Raw genomic sequence first — 20,599 nt, 5'->3', positions numbered from 1 at the left:
ACTGCTAAAGGACTTCTCCAGTTCATTCAAGGCCGCCATCCACTAGTGCGATATGGCCACTTTTTGTATGCGATTCCGACGCATTGCTAGGAAGGATGGATCACTTAAAAAAAAAAAAAAAAGACACATTGCATGTCATTTTCTTCCGATGTGAGTCTCATTCCCATCACAGATCCTACAGGCTTCCGTGAATATTCATCGATGCATGTAGCCCTTGCTGGGTGAGTTGGTGGGTATCGCATGTGATACTGCGCCCTAGTGGTTAGGAGCCTTTACACCATAGGTGCCTTACTGAGACGCACGTGACCTGGGCTTATGTTGGTTGTAAACTTGGCATCTCGCATACTGTCCTTCAATACATTTTACAAAATTTTAAGTTATCAGAGAAAAGAAAAAGAACCTTGAGACGGCGGTATGGCAGACCGCCTGGAAGAACATTTCAGTAGTAGAACCGAGAGGGTAACGAGAAAAATAGAGAGAATAGTAATAAAGAAAACGGACAGGAAAGAGAGGGAGAAAGAAGGGATGACCTCCGATAGGATAGCAAAAAAAAAAACGGGTGACATATTGCGGTTGAAAATGTTTTAAAAACCAAGTTGGGGGTGGGAGGAGTACTTTGAGAGCACAGCCTAGGGGACCAGGTTTTAGTAAATGTTTTGCAGGAATTGTGTATAAAAACAGTCATGTACTCCATTTTATAAACATCCCAAATACAGAATATAATCTCTTGCAAAGGGGGCTGGGGAGGGCTTTCTCCAATCAACAGCAATTTGACATGTCATAGCAAGATATATGATGGAATAGTTTATTCTGGTGGTGAGTAAGATTGGGAAGCAGGAAGTATTTGGGATCAGAGGGAACAGTAACGTCAAATAGACTTGAACTTCCCTCCAAGTATTGGTCATTTTCAGACAGGACCACCAGAATAGGTATAAATGAACCCTCCACTGCGCAACCCCTCCAACACCTATGTGAAGCATTCGGGAACATAATTTTTAAATGAGCGGGGATATAATACTAGTGGTATAGAAGTTTAATAGTCACACATATCGAGCTGGAGCAGCATTGTCCCAGATTTCAGTCCATTCTTCAGAATCTATAGTTCCCATGCTAGCTCATGCGGATTTTGTGTAGAACCCGAGTCCTCTCCTAAGAGTGTATAGATAATAGATATTAGTCCTCTAGTGGAGGATTGTTTCCAGCAGATATATTTAAAAGAAGTTTTTAAGGGTCTAGCAGTGAGAACTGTTATAGTTTTTCGTGTGGAAAGAAATCTGTGGTTGGGATTGTCGTTCCATCACTAATGTCCGAGAACTGGGGAAAATTGGTATCACTGGTTATATCGTTCAGATTATAAATATTTTCCATTTTAGTAAAGGAAGATTTACGAGGACCAGTGGGGAAAATCTGGGTTAGGAAACAAAGGGGGGTCAGAGGAGAATGGGTTTGGCGCTAAACTAAAACTTTTATTAACAAAATCCCAGACAGCTAATGACCGAGAGACCACAGAGTGGGAAAGAGATATACGAGGATGTTTAATCCACACTGCTGGGAGGACATTGTGGCCAGTCCTAACTCCCCTGCCTCAATATTCACCCAGACCTTTCCTGCACCCCTGGGGTTGCACCATTGAACGCACTGGGATAACTGCAGCATAATATTTTCGGAAGTCAGGAATGCTTAGACTGCCCTGTCTAGAAGAGCATTGAAGCAGTTTAAGTCTAATACGTGGGCGTTTCTTGTCTTAATAAAATGGGTGGTTTGGTGTTGTAGGAATTTAAAAATGTAGAGAGGGATGTGGCCACGTATTCAACTCCACCAGATTGTTGATTGCAACAAACTGGAAACAACCTGCTGCCCCTTCCATTCAGGCTGTAATCAACAAAGTCTGGTTTTGGAGTATATCACTGCGCTGTTACATGACTCGGTGGGGAAATTCAGGTCAATTTGGACTCCCTGGTATGTATATTTTCAGAGGCAACTCCCTGGTTAGGTGTGTTCTATTGCTTGATGCTCTGATAAATATGGTTCTTTAGATAAGGATACCCTTATATGTGCAGAGGGGGATTGAAATAAGTAAAGGAGCTTAGGGAACGCGTTCATTTTAACAGATTTTATTCTACCTAGAAATAAAATGGGTGGAGCACATATTGAGATCAGATTTAATGGTATCTAAATGGCGGGGGAAGTTTTCCTGAAACAATTGATGATAGTGGTGGGTCAGAAAGATCCGGAGATACTTTTATTTCTTTGTGCCAATTAAAGGGAAGCAGGGACTCCGTATCCGGTCTGAGTGATTGTGGAATATGAAATTCAAGGACCTCAGTCTTCTCTATTATAACCAGAATGTTGAGAATAAAATCGTGTTTCATAGAGAAGAAAGGGAAGGGATCGGGCCGGATGTGAGAGAGCTATTAATACTGTCGGCATACAATACAATTTATGTTCAGAAGGCCCTGTACATATACTGTGGGTAGTTTAATTCTTGTGAATCCTAGCCGCCAGGGTTTCCATAATGAGGTCTGACACCACTTATCTCCTGGAGAGATAGAAATCCTCCCTGATCACAGCAATTCCTCAATATTGATGAGCTTTATGACATTTTGGCGTTTCCTAAAACAGTCTCTTATGGTGTACCCTACACCTATGTTTTAGGTACTTACAAGTGCTGCATAATTCACGGAGTCTCTTGTGTCACCTGTGAGTCTTTGTAGGTTTGTCCATGGTCCTACAATCCAGTCCTGCATTATCTTGCAGATTTCCTTATACAGACCTTCTAGGGTATGGGGGAATGCAGCGTGGTCGCAGCTATCATTCCCATGGTGCCATGATTTCCTGATTAGCTACCACGTGATTGTCCTTCCCTGTACAATAGGAGCTCTTAGCTCAGTAAATCTACAAGAAGACCATTCCAATGGTGTTTTATAGTCTCAGATGGTTCTGTATCAGGATCTATGGCTCTTAATGTTTGGTTGTACCTAAATTCTCCAGATTCTGCAACAAGCTACATATTTTCTTACAGGACATTTACCATGTACTTCCTACTCCACACTAAAGCTCTCTTGACTTGTCACTGTATGGCCTGGGACTTTCTCTTAGCTGGTACAGCTGGCCATTCTTACTAAACTGGTCTCCCGTGCCATGCCTTCCATCGCTCTGGTTTAATCCACATTGATGGAGCTGGTGCACTTCCACAGGAGATTGGCTCCCCCCGATACTAAAAGAAGGGAGCAAAAGGAAGAAAAAGTACTCTTTTTGTTTAGGCACACTTTTGTATGTGTAAAAAAAAAAAAAAAGATTTTTGCTTTATAAAATGTAACTTTTATTTAAGAAAATTTAAAATCTAGATATGGACACAGACAAACAACATAGAACATGAAATAAAGTGAGAAATGTAAAAAGGATGTGTACCGGTAACAGTCTTTTCACTGTATTGTTTCAAGTATATCCCCTCATAAATTTGAGTCATTGGATAACACAGTGATGGTTTACTCTGCACATCTAGAAAATTAGCATGTGAATTTACCAGAAAGGTTCAGGGATCTCTGGAAGAATGATGTATCGGATTTAGACTTGAATTACTATGTCAGAAAAATTCTCAAAATGTGGAGTCCCTGATACCTTTTGGGCACATATAAATGCTATAAGCTAGCAAAATATATTAAACCAAATTTATGATAATTATTAGTTTATAAAAGTCGACCAGGAAGGGATCGCCCTATCCCTGGTACAGTCCAGTCGCAGTTCCTTATTAATAATGCATAAATATGAAATAGTATTTGATAATAAGGAAAGAAACACCCCGTGGTGCATGTCAGCATTTGCCGCGGAAGTGTGCTTATAGATAAAGGTATTGTAAATGTGGAGACTGAGTATGAAAAGATACAGTGGCTCCACAGTTGTAAAGAACACAGCTGCTGCTGCTGATCCCCAGGATCGTCCTGTGGGCCAGTGAGCGAGATGTGTTATTCAATCTATATGTACAGAACCTAATTCCGATAGGCAGAGCATCTGCTTTCTCGGAAGGATCGAACACCCTCATAACTAACGGTTAGCGTGGGGTTAATTCGTAACCCCACCTAGGGTAATGAGTGCTCCTGAAAGTGTAAATGACAGTGGAATTTATGGATGTACATCTTACACTTGGCTAGCTGATGAGCTGCTGCTTGCTATTTGATAGCAAGTGAGCGTCATCAGCTGCCCTTCTGCATGAGGTAAAGAGGAGGTAGAGTAGTAGAGATAACTATGCTGCCTGTGCTGGAAATGGCATCATGAATCGGCTGCTTGTAATCAGTTGGGGTATGTAAGCCTCTGGTTTACCTAAGATTCAGCAAATTAGAAGCAGTGCAGCGGGGATTGTAGTAAGGCTGCCCAAGCTGAAGGCGGGCAGCGTTCTGTATGCTGCCTGAGTTAGCGTGGTAATCACTCCTCTATGTATAGGAGTAGGTGGGAGAGAGTGAGGGAGAGCACACGCCAGGAATGTTGTTGCCACTGCTTGCCGGGTGGTATCTATGTGCTGCGGTGGTCTGGGACTGTTAATTGCCGTGTGAGCGGTCAAGGGTCAAACGGTGGTTTCGCCGGGAGGAGCTTCATCAGCGCCTGGGAGCACTGCCACTGTAGGTTCATTGACTATCGTGGACATAATAATATTGTCACGGTTCATTGTTTTCTGTACTAATTAATACAAATTGACTAGAGGTGCAACTTGTGCTCAGGTTTCTTTCCATCTTCCCCATATTCCCCAACAAAATACTGAAAGAAGTGAGTCCTGCTTGTACATGGGATATATATATCCAAAACCAGCTGAAGGTTTACATATGCTGAGGAAACTACTATGTGTCTCCTACATCAGCTGTGACCTCCCTCTCCTCCTCCCCCTATGGAGGTGCGAGCACTTTTCAGCGAATTCGGCCCGGTGTCATGATTCGCATCTCGCGATTCATCCACACCCTTCGGGGTTAATAGGATCAACCTCTATAGGTCTTATGTTGGGGACACACCTAATGAAGTGTGTACAAAGCCAATAACGATACATCGGCTATCCTGTATACAGTGAATTATATATTGCTCACAGGCTAATTCAATTGCATGCCAGGTCATTCAGTCAGTTGTGCCCCACTTCTGATGGGACGGTTCACACGGTAGAGGGTACATGCTAGTCCAGTGCTGGATATGTCTCTCCGATCTGCCGGACTTGGTGGCCTACTGTGTATGCAGTGATTCTGACTAATTTGTCATATTCCTGCCATACAAAGAAGGCCCTTCACTGATCAATATTGGTGCCCCTTTTATACTGATACTTTCACTGTACAATTGAATTACAGTACTGAGCCAGTCAGACTAATAAACTTACATTTATCCTTTCCAGGGACAGGATCCCTTTACCGACACAGCAGAAAATGCCACGGTACAGAAGGGAGTGGCCAATTATGAAGTCCTAGTTGCGGAGGAAGACGACCATGTTGTCTTTGATGAAGATGGCAAAGTTGTTAAAAACCATCACAATGAAGATCCTGATGAGGACCCTGATCAGAAGGACTCTCGCAGTGAGCTGGAAGCGACAGAAACTGCTCTTCCACAGGACTATAATGATTTCATAACGCTGGATACTGTTGGGACACTTTATGGGGGGGAGGAGGAGGAAGAAGCAGAAGAAGAGGCAGCTGAGGCCCCATGATCCAGAGCCAGTGCACCCCCCGTCATATAGTGATGCGTCCCTTCTCGATTGGTCCTTACTGTGAATGTTAAACCTTACTTAATGCCAATTCTTTCAAATATTATAGAGCCAGAGTTAGGGCTGCGTGTGCCAGAGGTTGGCACCTGTGAACTAGGAAATGTTGTGTACAGCACGTGATAGATGGGGCGTGAGCAATAAGCATGGGTGTCATTGAAAGGCAAGTTCTGAAACACTACTGCAGTACTGTCCTGACACGTTTACAGAGTATTTGTAGCGGTTCAATATCACCATATAGTTGCTGTTTGTAGAAGATGTGTCTCTGAAAAAGAACAGTTTGTTATAACAATATGGCTGTGGATTTCCCCATCTGCATTAAAGTGACTTTTTTTTTATCAATTGGCAATGTATTAAAGCCTACAATGCTTTAGAAACAGTACTGAGATAGGGAAAATACAAACTACAGTATCTGTTCTACCAAATAAATGGGTCGTGGCTGAGAGAAATAGGCTGATAAGAGGCAAATTGTCTTTTTTTTTGTTTTGTTTTTTTCCTATTCACATTGATACGTTCCTCTTAAGTTATCAAAACAAAGAAGGTAAATGCTTTGGGAGGGGGTACAGATTACATGGAATCGTGCAGTTCTATCGGAGGTAATTTTTCCGTCCTATAGTTGTATACCAAATCCTGACTGCTGGTACTCCAACAGGCGGTGAGCACATGGAAGCTCCTTACGGACTCATTGCGTTCCTCACAGGTTCTATTCTCCCTCTGAGAAGGTTGTGGACCCCGACAGGAGAGACTAGCCCCTGTGTCAGAATCCTGACTGTTGGCATTTAGCAGTCGGGATTCCAATGTCTGTATGCTGACCGCCGAAATCCTGACTGTCGGGAAGTCATCCTGCACCCCTATATTTGACAAAGTCAACCGTTTTTGGCAAGTGTTTTTCATTTATCAAACATTACAGAGAGTGGGGTCATGAGGGGCAGCCATTGAGCTGAAAGCCAGGTTACCTGGGAATGTAGAATTGAGGTCCACTATCAGTGTTCCAAGGTCCCTTAATTCATTTTAAGCTGGGTATACACTGGGCGTTATATCGTTAACAATATGGATGCCGTTATCGTGAGCACGCCGTCCACCTCCCATCGTCTGTACGTGCAGCTCTATCTGATCATATCACCACCAGCTGCATGCACGGAGCAGGAGGCTGGTGATGTCATTGACGCGTCAGTGTGTATGCACTATCCGTTCTCCCACGGCACCACCGAGCTAGTAATCTGCATCAGCAGCTGCTGGAATTGCTTCAGTGTGTACCCAGCATTAGTTCAGTGGCTAAATTGTTGGTGTAAGTACAGGATGTCTGTTTTTTTTTTCTCTATTTGTACTAAATATTCATTTAAATGTATTGAAATGTAAATAAAAATGTAACCTATAAAAGCTGGCTCCATCGTAGATGTTGGTTTAGCTTCTGCATCTTGCTTTGACATTAGAGAGGTAAATCCCGGACCGTTTTTGAAAAACTGTCAATCCCGGGATTGGCCTCCTGATATGCCCAATGACAAATATATTATCTCTCACCATTTGGTGGAGGAGCTGTGCGGTGGAGGAGGCGAGGTATCCAGGCAGCCACGGTGGTGTGGGAAACAGTGTGTGGCTGCGCAGCATGATGTGATCAGTCGCATCACGCTGCGCAGCCACACAACCTTGTTGCCAGGCAGCGCAGCGTGATGTTAAAGGTCACGCTGCCCAACCACACAGTGTTCCCATGCCGTCACGTCTGCCCGGACTCCAACCAGCCTCCTCCCTGGCCCGCTCAGTGCTACACGGGAGAAAGGGATCGAAATGCGGGATTCAAATACCGGTCAAATGCCCTAAATCCCTATTTGACATGTACATGAATGAGCTTGTGTACATGGTTTAAAGGTGAAAGAAAAGCAATTCAGTCATTATTCATATTGGACATGGTATAGAGCAGGCCTGGCTGACCTTTGGCTCTCCAACTACACATCCCAGCATACCCTGTAACAATTTCGGCATTCCTTAATAGCAAAACTGTCAGGGCCAGCAGGAACTGGGCACTTAGCAGGGCCAGCACGACCATTAGGCAGCTGCCTTGGACGCTGGGATCCAGGGAGCGCCACAGAGTCTGCCTAACACAAATTAATTCTGTCTGTGAAGAAGACCTCCTTGGTGCACTTAACCCTTTGAGTGCCAACATTGCTGTGAGAGAGGTGCAAAATATCTGCTAAAAATACCAGGGTCAAAGTCAAGGAATAAGAATCACTTCAGTGATTGCTGCCAAATGATCTGAAGTCAATTAATACAATGTTCGGTAAAAGATTACACCCCAAAAAAGTCACTGAGCAATATTGGCACTGAAAGGGTTAATACAGGTAGTGGCTGTGGAACCTCTAAGGTGCCACCTCCACCCTTTCACTTGAGAGGGTGGAAAGTGGGTAGTGGGATGGGAACCCTGGATGGAAATAGTTCCTGGAACAACAGAAAGACTGCTGTTCCAGGAACAATGGTCAACGACGTCGTCTTCATTTCTATGGGTTTTTTTTTTTTTTGCTCTTGTTGAGATGTTTATAGTCTGGACCCTCTTAGTACAACCACCTAGATGGCTGTTTTCCACTGGACATCCACAGAGATGGTTGTTTTCCCTCTGGATTTCCAACCAAAATGATGTTTTCAAAATGATTTGGCTTTATTGTAAGTGCACCAGGAGTATTTTAGGTAAACACTGGAAACATGAAGCGCTTTATTTTACTGAAGAATACCAACCGCTTCAATGCAACAGCAATCACAGGAGTACATCAAGAAGGTAGATCAGGGGCTCCAATGTCCAGTACAGAGGAAGGTTCACTCCCTCCTATATCTCACTCTGACTGACCTACACAACCATTATCTCCTCCTAAAGTAGCAGAATGTTTGTAACATGAGGGGCATAAGTCTGTGCCTTGTGAAATTTCTCACAAGGAGCGGTTTGCAGTAGTTAAAGGGTGTAGAAATTCTGTTGATTTGAAAGATAAATTGATAAACTACCATAACATGTTAACACTACAACCCTGCGCCTGCCTCCCGTGGTCTTGTGATGTTGCTAATTGGAGCTTTCGGGACTTGCAAAATGGCTTGATCTAATGCAGGCATTCCCAACCACGGTCCGCAAGGCACACCAACAGTGCAGGTTTTGGTGATATCCAGGCTTCAGCACAGATGGTTTAATCAGAATCCCTCAGATACTAATTAAGTCACCTGTGCTCAAGCCTGGATATCTACAAAACCTGCACTGTTGGTGTGCCTTGAGGACCGTGGTTGGGAATGCCTGGTCTAATGAGTCAAGGTTCAGGTCTATTTGATTCATGGTTTGGGTATGTATAATACTAGAAATGTGCAGGCTCTGATTCACTCTGATTTCAAAGCAGGATCTTATTGGTTATCAACAACTGTCATGTGATTTGGGAAAGCCAATAATATCCTGCTTTGAAATCAGAGTAAATCAGAACCTGCACATCTCTATTTAATACTCCAGTTATAAACAAGGCAACATTCAGGATGGTGGTGGTTCCATAATGGCGTGTTCATGTGACATGACCTAGGTTCCCTTAGACGTCCTTGATCAGTAACAGCTATGTTGAATTGGTTGATGACCATTTGCAGCTCTTCTTTTACCCACAACATTATGGCATAGTCCGGCAGGATACTGTAACTTCTTATTGGCCCCAAACAGAGGTGTAGAGAGCTATGGCGGACTCAGGTTTTCAGGGGGTGGCCATACCCCCTGTTGATTTCAGAGATGTAATCAGGGTGACAACCCCCCCCCCTCCCAACACATGCAGAAGAGACTGCAGCCAGCATATAGTGTACATATACATGGTCTGACAGGAAACCTGTGGTACCACCCTATGTGATGACTACAAACGCCATGGGGGTACAGGGGCTGCTGTAAATGATTAAATATTCTAATTGTATATGATTGCCTGGTAGCTATATTAAAGTACCTATTCCACAAATAAGTGTCATAGGATGTCTGACTGTATAAGAATGGGATGGAGAAGGTATGCAGAGACTAAGCAAGTGCATCGTCCATGAAATAATAGATAAACAACACCATCTGTTGGACTTTGTGCATGGACTGATCAGTAGAGCACTCATTAGCAAAATGGTTGCACAGATGAATTGTTCAAAGGCAACTATTGCAAAAGTGTACAAAGCACAGACACACAGACAAAAAAATGAGCAGTTCGTAATAAATGCCTGAGTACAGCAGATAGTGAGTAGATCTGGTCAGACGGCATCAGTTCATCAAATTACAGATAATGTGAATCTGGATTCAGATTGATGCTCAATGAACAATGGTCGCAACTGCAGTCATCAAGTCATCTGGACTCCAGCATGGATATTCTTAAACTAGTACAAAAAAAAAAAATTAACAAAGGGGAATAAGCGCTCACAAAGTCTTATATTTAAACGGTCCTCCGCACATCAACGTTGATGGTTTTCTCTTTCTTGATGGGAAAGTATTTCTTCAATGATGTAAATTGGTGAAATATGTAAAATAGTAAAGGTTTCTTTATACAGTGCATGGGTGGATTCCTACTTTCAATTCACGCCACGGTGTCTCCTATTACCCAACACATATAGGATGAAAAAGAAGTCGGAGTACCGAACTTTCAGTCTCAGTTCTGTACGCATCAAGGTCTCTATTGAATTTATCCTTTTGCCTCTCGGTGCCCTGAGGAAGATATTAGTGGAAACGCGGTGAGAGAGGTTGACCTTGAAGCTGCTTGCTTGGCAGCTTCAAGGTCTGCCTTGCTCCCTTTGGGCGTTTCAAAGCTTAAGCAGTCCTTTCGGTTCTTCAGACCACAGAGTAAGGCCAGAGGTCTAACCTCTACAAGATTTCAGTCCTCCCTCCCTAAGACACAGAAGCCCAAGCAATGCCAGGGCTGGACCGGTCGCAGACAGGCCCCTAAGGAGGCTGACAAACCAGCAGCCTGACGTCAGAGGCCTCACTTTGCCAGAAACGGCAGTAGGAGGTCGCCTTCTTCGGTTTGCAGGAATTTGGGCAGATTTAATAACAGACTCTTGGGTGTTGGATGTGGTATCGCAGGGCTACTCCCTCTGGTACAGACACCCGACCCAGTTTTTTACAACAGATCTTCCTGCGGACCCATTGAAGGCCACCGCCCTCGAGACAGCAATCTCGACTCTCCTACAGCAACAGGTGATAACGACGTTCCCCCCCCCCCCCCATCGTCGGTCGTCGTCGTCCCCCCCCCATCGTCGGTCGTCCCCCCCCCCCCCCCCCCCCCGTCGTCGGTCGTCCCCCCCCCCCCGTCATCGTCGTCGCCCCCCCCCCCCCCCCGTCATCGTCGTCGCCCCCCCCCCCCCCCCATGCAGAAAGTAATGGTATTTTATTCAAATCTCTTTTTGTCTTTTTGGTCAGCAAACCGGACGGCTCTTACCGTCCGATCCTCAATCTCAAAAGGCTAAACTTGTTCCTTTGTGTGCTGAACGTCCATTCTTCACTCAATAGAACCGGGTGATTTCATGACGTCCTTGGATATCCAGGACGCATATCTCCACATTCCCATGAAGTTCGAGCATCAGCATTTCCTTCACTTCGCAGTTCTGGAGCGGCATTTTACTTTCAAAGCCTTAACATTCGGCCTCTCAGCCGCTCCAAGACAGTTCACAAAGACCATGGCAGTAATGGCAGCTCAGCTTCACAAAGCATACTTAATGGACATTCTGCTGACTCATTTGACCATAACAAAAGATCTTCTCCAGGCATATGGCTGGTTGATCAATTGGAGGAAGTCCAGCCTAACCCCTACGACTTCCATGATGCATCTGGGAGCCCTCATAGACAAAGTCTCTCAGAGGGTCTTCTTACCCCAAGAAAAAAGAATGGAGTTGAAGGCGCTAATTCGATCCTTCCTCAAACATCACAGAGTATCGATCCATCTGTGCATGAAGGTGGTAGGGAAGATGGTGCCAACGTTCCCAATGGTGGAGTTCGGACAATTCCACTCTCGCACCCTCCAGTTAGCACTACTAGGTCGCTGGAACCGGTCACACCTCCACTTCCCAGTTCCTGATCTTAACCAGGGATGTTTGAATCTCCCTTGTATGGTGGCCCCAAATTGGAAAACCTCAGGAAAGGTTGGTTGTTTGCAAGCCACGACTGGGTAATCGTTACGCAGTCTACAGGGCTGGGGAGTGGTGGTAGAACAACACTCCTTCTGGGTCCTTTGGAAACGTCAGGACTCCAAACTTCCAATAAATGTTCTGGAACTACAGGCAGGGACGTGCAGTCAGGGGAGGCAGGGGAGGCAGGGGAGGCAGAGCCTCCCCTGTCATAATGATGAAAATAATAAAAAGAAGATATTTATATATCTTCTTTTATTATTTTCATCATTTCTCCCTCTCCGGCTGCCTCCCACCCTCTTACACTGCTGCATGTGAGGGTGGGAGGCAGCGGGAGAGGTGCCTCCCGCTGTTTACATTGAAACTCCGGGCAGCGTGGGGCGGGAAGGGGTGGGCAGGGGGGCGGGGTGCAGCAATGGGCTGTAAAAGCCCATTGAAAATGAATGGGGAAGTGGCACTTATACTGGTGCCGCAATGACAGGAGCACCAGTATAAACGCACGCCCCCAGATGTGATTGGGCCAGCAGATCCAGTGCTGGATCCGCTGTCCAATCACACATGCAGGACCTGTGAGAGGATGCGCAGCAGTGCGGGGCGCGGGCAGCGGGTAGACTGCCGTTGACACTCACCGCCGTGGAGAGGACCGGCCGCCGTCACCGCCGTGGAGAGGAGAGGACCGGCCGCCGTCACCGCCGAGAAGAGGACAGGTGAGTTCGCCGGGTGGAGGGAGGGCAGGTGGGGCGCGCATGTACCGGCGGGGGGGATGCAGAACAGTCTCTGATTATAAAACCTACAATCCTCCGTCATTGAAGCTGGATACAAAAAGATGAACTGTCTCGAACTCCAAGCACCTCAGACTCATGTGCCAAAACTTATTGACCACTGTAGCTCATTACCTGTTCGGGAGGAGCAGGAAGACTGCAGGTTGCTGGGCCCTGTACACAGCAGCGAGTGGGAAAGGAGGCGCAGAGACTCCGGTAAGACGATTCAGTGGGGTTGAAGACGAGGTGACTTACACAGAAGCAGGCGGGGGAGGACGCGCAACTTGGACTCCAAGACACGGTGGCGTAGGGGAGCCAGGTGACTTCTGGCAGACCTGGTGGGGTCAGGACAGTGCATGGCTGCACAGCGTGTCCTCTAATATCAGTGACGTGCGGTGAGGTCAGTGCCTCCCCAGGCAATGACCTCACCGCACGTCACTGACTACAGGCCATCCTCAAGACGTTCGTCGAGTCGGGGAGCCTTCTTCATGGAAGACCTGTACGCATTCAGTCGGACAATGCAACGGCTGTCGCATATGTCAATCTCCAGGGAGGACCAAAAAGCCGGGCAGCAATGCAAGAGGTTTCTCACATCCTAAGGTGGGCAAAAAAGTATCTTCTAGCCCTATCGGCGGTGTACATCCCCGGCGTGTTGAATTGGGAGGCAAACTTCATAAGTCGCCAAACAATACACTCGGGGGAGTGGTCCCTCCATCCAGAGATGTTCGATCTCCTGGTGGATCAGTGGGGACGTCCACAAGTGGACCTCATGGCATTGCGACACAACTTCCACGGGGTGCTAATTATGTTTGGTAAAAATATTACATATGAAATAACCCAGGAATGGGCTGACCCGGAGGGTAGGTTTTTATTTTTGAAAGTAATTATAGAAGGGGAAAAATACACATTAGCATGTATTTATGCGCCAAAAGGACCAAATGCCAAATTCTATACGGACATATTTGTTAACTTACAGGATTGGGAGGAGGGGCAACTGATTCTGGGAGGAGACATGAATGTAGTACTCGACCCAAGAGTGGACACTTCGGGAGGAGCTACACAGAGAATGAAAAGAAAAGGTCCACCTGCAGGCTTAACCCTAATGCTAGATACATTCCATATGATTGATCCCTGGAGGAATCTGGAACCAATAGCCAGAGAATACACCTTTTTCTCCCACCCTCATAATAGTTTCTCTAGACTGGACTATTGGCTGATTCCCCAGGCATTATCATATAGAATACAAGGGCAAAAATAGGGGGAATTTTTATTTCAGATCATGCCCCAACCTGGTTTACATTAAAAATGAAGACCCCGAGAATTTCCCCAATAGATTGGAGATTCCCAGAATACCTAAACCGCTCTGAGGACTTTAAGGCACACACTAATAAATAAATTCCAGGACTACATAGAAGATAATGTGGAACATAAGAAATACACAAATTTGCTATGGATGGCTTCAAAACCAGTCATAAGGGGCCACATCATCTCCTACGTGAGTCACCAACGGAAAAAAACACAGGAAAAATTTGATCAAGCAAGTGACCGAGTTAGAGAAGCCTATCGGGAGCTAGAGAAGGACTCCACAGAACAAAATAGAATAATATACAGAGATGTAAAAACAGAACAGGCACAAGTGGACGTAAATATCCAAACAAAATAGATATTTTTGACGGGGGAATAAAACTGGAAAACTATTGGCGACAATGTCCAAGGCCCCCACAAAACAGAAACATATCTCCATAATCAAAACAAAATCCGGGGAATATACTACATTACCAAATATTATTGAAAACTCCTTTCTGGAATTTTTTGAAACACTATATACAGCCAGCCCCCCCCAGAAAGTTCACAGGAAAAGAATTCCTGGAACAAATCAATCTATCAAAAATATCAAATATAGAGAGGGAAAGATTATCAGCACCCATAAAGGAAATGGAAATCCTCAACACCATAGCAGCTCTACCGCTAGGGAAATCGCCAGGCCCAGATGGGCTTACAGCAGCATATTAATAAAATAATATCAGCACTGGCTGTTCCACACTTATGTACCCTATATAATTCTATCCTAGGAGGAAAGACCCCCCCCCCCCCCAATAGGTTTAACAAAGCCTGAATAATATTGCTCCCAAAGGAAGACAAAGATCCTAAATGAATAGCCTCGTATAGACCTATAGCCCTGCTAAACCAAGATTTTAAAATGCTTTCAAAAATAATGGCACAAAGATTACATTTAATATTACCAGACATAATACACCCAGTACAGACAGGATTTGTGAAAGGTAGGCACTCTGTATCAAACATCCGGGCATTACTGGCAGTGATCACTCATGCCCGAATAGAAAAAGATAAAAACGGAATTATCCTTAGTTGCGACGCCAGCAAGGCATTTGACAGAATATCCTGGGCTCACTTAGAACGAGTGCTGGAAATCCAGTGGTTTGGCCCAACTTTTATACATATTATCAAAATGTTCCTTAAAGATCCAGAAGCTTCCAGATTCACAATGAATTCACATAACATAACACAACACGTTTTGTTTCACAAAGGGGAACAAGACAGGGATGCCCCCTGTGCCCACTTTTGTTTAATTTGGCCTTGGATCCCGGTAAAAGACACTTGGAGCAGATAAAAGAATGGAGGGGATTCACCATTGGCCAGGAAGAAATGAAAGTCACTGCCTTTGCAGATGACTTATTACTTTACATATCAAACCCAAAAGAGGCCATTCCTGCCCTGGTGGAAAAATTTGAAAGAGTAGAAAAGATCACTGGATTCAAGCTGAACTACTCAAAAACACAGACCTTAGCAATTGGGACAGAAGCTTAAAAAAAAGGGTGGGGGGGGGGGGACATTCCCCTTCACCTGGGCAAAGAAGGAATTAAATACTTGGGAATAAACATCTATTCACATTTAGGCACCCTTTATGAGAATAACTTCACTCCCCAATTCGAGCAAGCAGCGAAGGACTTCATTAAATGGAAAAAATTCCCCTTAACATTCATAGGCAGATGTCACTTATATAAGATGATAGTGTTCCCCAGATTGCTATACATAGCCCAAATTATACCACTAATCCCAACTAAACAAGATCTCAAAATATTCAACAGGGCACTAAGTAAGTTTATACGGGCAGGAAAAAAGCCCAGAGTGGCCCTATTTAAACTACAGCAACATAAGACTAACGGAGGGGTGAATCTCCCGGATTTAAGAGGATATGCCCTAGCAGCAAACTATAAAATAGTCATAGATTGGATAGGTGGAGGAAATAAATACACAAATAAACAAAGGGAACAGGCTTTTAGCCCAAAGAGAGACTTAGTAACACTTTTACATACATACATACCCCAAATCTATGGAAAGGGAAATAAGGGAGAACCTATTGCTCAATAGGCCTTCGAAGCCTGGAGAATACTACGTGCAAGTCAGGGCTTGCAAAAATATTTCTCCCTGTTCTTACCATTATGGAAAAACCTAAAATTCCCAGCACATGAAATACACCCATGTTTCCGTATGTGGTATCAGGGCGGATTATGTTCTCTATATCAATTTTTAGACGAGACCTTATCTAAACCCTTATCAGGTCCTCAACTGGAAAGAAAATATCCAGATCTGGAATTCCCTTTATTCCAATTCTTACAGACTTTTAGCTTTATAGGAAAAATAACAGAGGGATTAGCAATAGAGAAAAAGGAGATAGAATTAACACTTTAATAAGAAAAGGCACATTGAGCTTCTCAACCTCACAAATTAATAATCACTTTAAAAAAAAAAAAAACACTTAAATTCAAGCACTGGAGGATTATATAAATGGAGGGGAGACTTTCCTAATCTATCCATGGATAGAATTCTCCAATCCTATGTAAATATGAATAAAGAATTAGAAGCAATCAGGTTCACAGAAATTAACTTAAAAATATTGCACAGAACATACAGTATTACACTCCAAAACTGGGTTTTTTAATGAAAACAAATACGAACACAAATTGCTATAAATGTAATTGCACCGAAGCAGATATAATGCACTGTTTATGGGAATGCACAATAGTACCAGGATTTTGGGAGGAAATACAGATTTACATAAATAGAGTATTACAGATTGACTTTAGAATATCAAAAGAATGGGCCTTTTGGAACATTTATACAGAAGAACAAAACAAGAAATTACAGAGAGGGACAAAGAATTTATTAAATAAAATAGCAGCAGTATCAAAGAAAACAATCCTCTCGAAATGGATAGAGAAAGAGCCAATCCCACTAAACCTAATGGTGTCTAGGTTACAACACATTTTCCAAATGGATTGGACAGAGGTAATATCAAACAAGGAAACAAAGGGGGAAAAATTCATAAAAACCTGGAGCATATATAGATCCGCTAAACGACACACTAAAAGGGGAACTCAGAAGAAGCTTTGGGTCACAAAATGGTATGAGGAAGAGAATATAGGAGATAACAGACCATTCTAGAGAACCTAAAGGGAGGGGGTAGATGGAGGATGTGGGGAAGAAGGATATGGGGGAGGGAAGGGTAAAACTAGATAGAAATTATATTTGGACCAGCAAAGGGGAAGCAAACTTGGATGGGAAGACCAGAACCCACTAGAACACTAGACCAAGAGAAGGGGAAAAAAGAAAAACAGTAGGATTGTGTATTTTAACTAAATATTGTATTGTCAAATGCATGTGATGTAAGTGATATAAGTGAACTTTTTGTACTTTGAATAATAAAATATATATAAAAAAAAGAAACTTCCACTGTTTGGCTCAAGAACAAGAGATCCCCAAGCATGTCTGATAGACGCTCTGTCTGCGCGATTGATAAAAAATCCCGGCGGTCAAAACCCCGATGCCGGGATCCCGACCGCCGAAATCCCGACAAGGGGGGGGACATGGATTGCCCCCCCCCTTGCGGGCTCGCTGCGCTCACCATGTAGCGGGCCTGGTGCCTCGCTACGCTCTGCACACACTAATTTATTCCCCCTCTATGGGTTTCGTGGACACCTACAGAGGGACAAAGTGCCGGGATTTCGGCGGTCGGAATTCCGGCGTCGGTATTTTGACCACCGGGATTTCAACTGCATCCGCTGTCCGCACCATGGCCCTTCCAAAAGGTTTACACTTTCCCTCCGATAGCTCTTCTGCCATGCCTCATTCAAAGAATCAAATGAGAGCAGGTGGTAGCAATCCTGATTGCTCCCAAGTGGCCCAGGCGGTCATGGTACCCACACTTCTTACGTCTATCCAAGGAACCTCCGCTCCTCTTGCCTCTACTTCCGGACCTACTGTCACAGGGCCCTTGCCAACATCCCGACATCCACAGGTTGGCTTTGACGGGGTGGCTATTGAGCAATCAGTCCTGAAAACAAGGGGGTTTTCAGACACAGTGGTCAAGACTTTGTTGGCAGCAAGAAAACCGTCATAGGCAAGAGTCTATCATCACATCTGGCACAAATACTTTCTGTGGTGTGAACCTAAAGGATTTAATCCTTGAATATATCGGCTATCCAGAATTCTGTCTTTCTTACAAATCAGGCCTTGAACTAGGCTTTGCCATGCATCCTTGAAGGTGCAGGTGTCCGCTCTTTCTGTGTTATTTCAATGAGAGATTGCAACTTCTTCGACCATTCATACCTTCCTGCAGGGAGTCCCACATCTACAACCTCCAATTAGGCCTCCAGCCAATCCATGGGATCTGGCTTTGGTTTTAAAATACTTAACCCCTTCCCGACATTTGACGTACATGTACGTCATGGTCGGGAAGTACTTCCCGACATTTGACGTACATGTACGTCATGACTTCTAACTGTCACTGCGTCTAGAGACGCAGTGACAGTTAGGTGATGTCTGCTGTCCCTGACAGCAGACATCCCCCCTCGCCGCCCAGGGGGGGCAGGGGTGCCCCCCCCGGTCGGCGATCGCTGTGATTGGCTGTTCAAATCTGAACAGCCATTCACAGCGTTTCCTGTGTTACCGGCGGCTAAGCCGCTCGGTAACACAGGGATCGGTGGTGATCGGTGCTGTCAGGTACAGCACCGATCACCACCGATGTGCAGCCCACCCCTCGCACCCGCCGGGCACTCACCCGGCAGCAGCAGCGGCTCCAACGGCTCCCCCGGAGCGTCTGGAGCGCACGCAGCGCTGCCCTCCTCCCCCCTCCCCCCCGCAGCAGCAGCAGCAGCATCAAGCTGCTGAAAAAGGTGTCCAATAAAATATATGCACTGAAAATATATGTATATATATATATATATATATATATATATATATATATACATACACACACACATATATATATATATATATATGTGTGTGTGTATATATATGTATATATATAAATATATATATATATATATATACATATATACACACATATATATATATATATATATATATATATATATGTGTGTGTGTGTGTGTGTGTGTGTGTGTGTATATACCCCACCGATCGCCAGCCCCCCCCCCCCTCCCACCCGGCAGCCCCCCTCCCTCCCACCCACCCGGCTGCCGCAGCGCCAGCACCCCTCCCACCCCCCCGCCAGCCGCAGCGCCAGCCCCCCTCCCAAAGCTGGTGACTAAAATGGGGTCACTTGTGGGGGGGTTCCACTGTATTGGTGCTTCGGGGGTCTTGCTAATGCGACATAGCACCCACCATTCATTCCGCCACCAAAAATCACTCCTTCCCTTCTGAGTCCTGCCATGCACCCAACTGGTATTTTTTGGTCACACGTGAGGCATTGCCGTACTCGGGAGAAATTGGGGCACAGATTTTGGGGTGCTTTGTCTCCTTCATTCCTTGTGAAAATAAAAATTTTTGAGCCAGAACTGCATTTTTGTGTAAAAAATTACATTTTTTTTACACAAAAATGCAGATCTGGCTCAAAATTTTTCATTTTCACAAGGAATGAAGGAGACAAAGCACCCCAAAATCTGTGCCCCAATTTCTCCCGAGTACGGCAATGCCTCACGTGTGACCAAAAAATACCAGTTGGGTGCATGGCAGGACTCAGAAGGGAAGGAGTGATTTTTGGATTTTGCAGCACAGATTCTGGTTGAATGACCCCCGAAACACCCATACAGTGGAACCCCCCCACAAGTGACCCCATTTTGCAAACTACACCCTTCAGGGAATTCATCAAGGGGTATAGTGTACATTTCAAACCCCCCGGGGTTTCACCAATTTTGATACAACTGAGCTGTGAAAATGAAAAATTAATTTTTTTTATTTTCACTGCCCAGTTGTACCACAATTGGTGAAACCCCTGGGGGTTTGAAATGTACACTATACCCCTAGATGAATTCCCTGAAGGGTGTAGTTTGCAAAATGGGGTCACTTGTGGGGGGGTTCCTAACTTTTAGCATCTTATGGTGCCTAGAAACCTACATGGTGCCTAAAAAATAATCTCATAAAAAGGAGGCTCCAAAATCAAGTAGGTGCTCCTTCTATTATGAAGCCTGTGGTTTGGTCACCGTGCACACTAGGGCCACATATAGGATATTTATGAAAACAAAAGAATTGGGGGAATCAATTTTTAGTCACATTTCTCTAGTAAAATCTACTGTATTCGTTAGAAAAATGTATTAAAATTGAAACTCTGCAAAAAAAATGAAATTTTGAAATTTCACCTACACTTTGTTTTAATTCCTGTGAAACACCTAAAGGGTTAAAAAACTTCCAAAATGCTGTTTTGAATACTGTGAGGGGTGCAGTTTTTGAAATGGCATCATTTATGGGGGTGTCTCACATACAAGTCCCTCAAAGTCACATCAGAACTGAACTGGTCCCTAAAAAAATCAGTGTTTGAAATTTTCTTGAAAATTTGAGAATTTGCTATTCATATTTTACGCCTCCTAGTGTCCAAAAAAATGAAAAGGAAGTTGAAATAATGATGGCAACATAAAGTAGACATATGGTCTATGTTAGTTATTAACTATTTTGAGTGGTATGATTATTTGTCTCACAAGCAGAAAATTTAACATTTTGCAAATCGCTAAATTTTCCATTTTTTCACGACATTTT

At 44.4% G+C, this 20,599-nt stretch overlaps 1 protein-coding gene across 2 annotated transcripts in view; it reads left to right on the top strand.

The window, feature by feature from the left end:
* LOC146075571 (uncharacterized) overlaps positions 1-6,073 on the top strand; it is a 32,576-nt gene extending 26,503 nt beyond the window's left edge. For both annotated transcript variants that reach the window (XM_083184926.1, XM_083184927.1), the window contains exon 13: positions 5,369-6,073. In XM_083184926.1, coding sequence (XP_083041052.1) covers positions 5,369-5,677 — 309 coding nt within the window. In that variant the 3' untranslated portion in view covers positions 5,678-6,073. The remainder of the gene's footprint in view (positions 1-5,368) is intronic.
* The last annotated feature ends 14,526 nt before the right edge of the window (positions 6,074-20,599 follow it).

This window comes from Crinia signifera, chromosome 4 (assembly GCF_055691185.1).
Source record: "Crinia signifera chromosome 4, ASM5569118v1, whole genome shotgun sequence".
Classification (NCBI taxonomy): Eukaryota; Metazoa; Chordata; class Amphibia; order Anura; family Myobatrachidae; genus Crinia; species Crinia signifera.
Note: the sequence above shows the minus strand (reverse complement) of the source record. Positions and strands in the feature narration are given on the sequence as shown.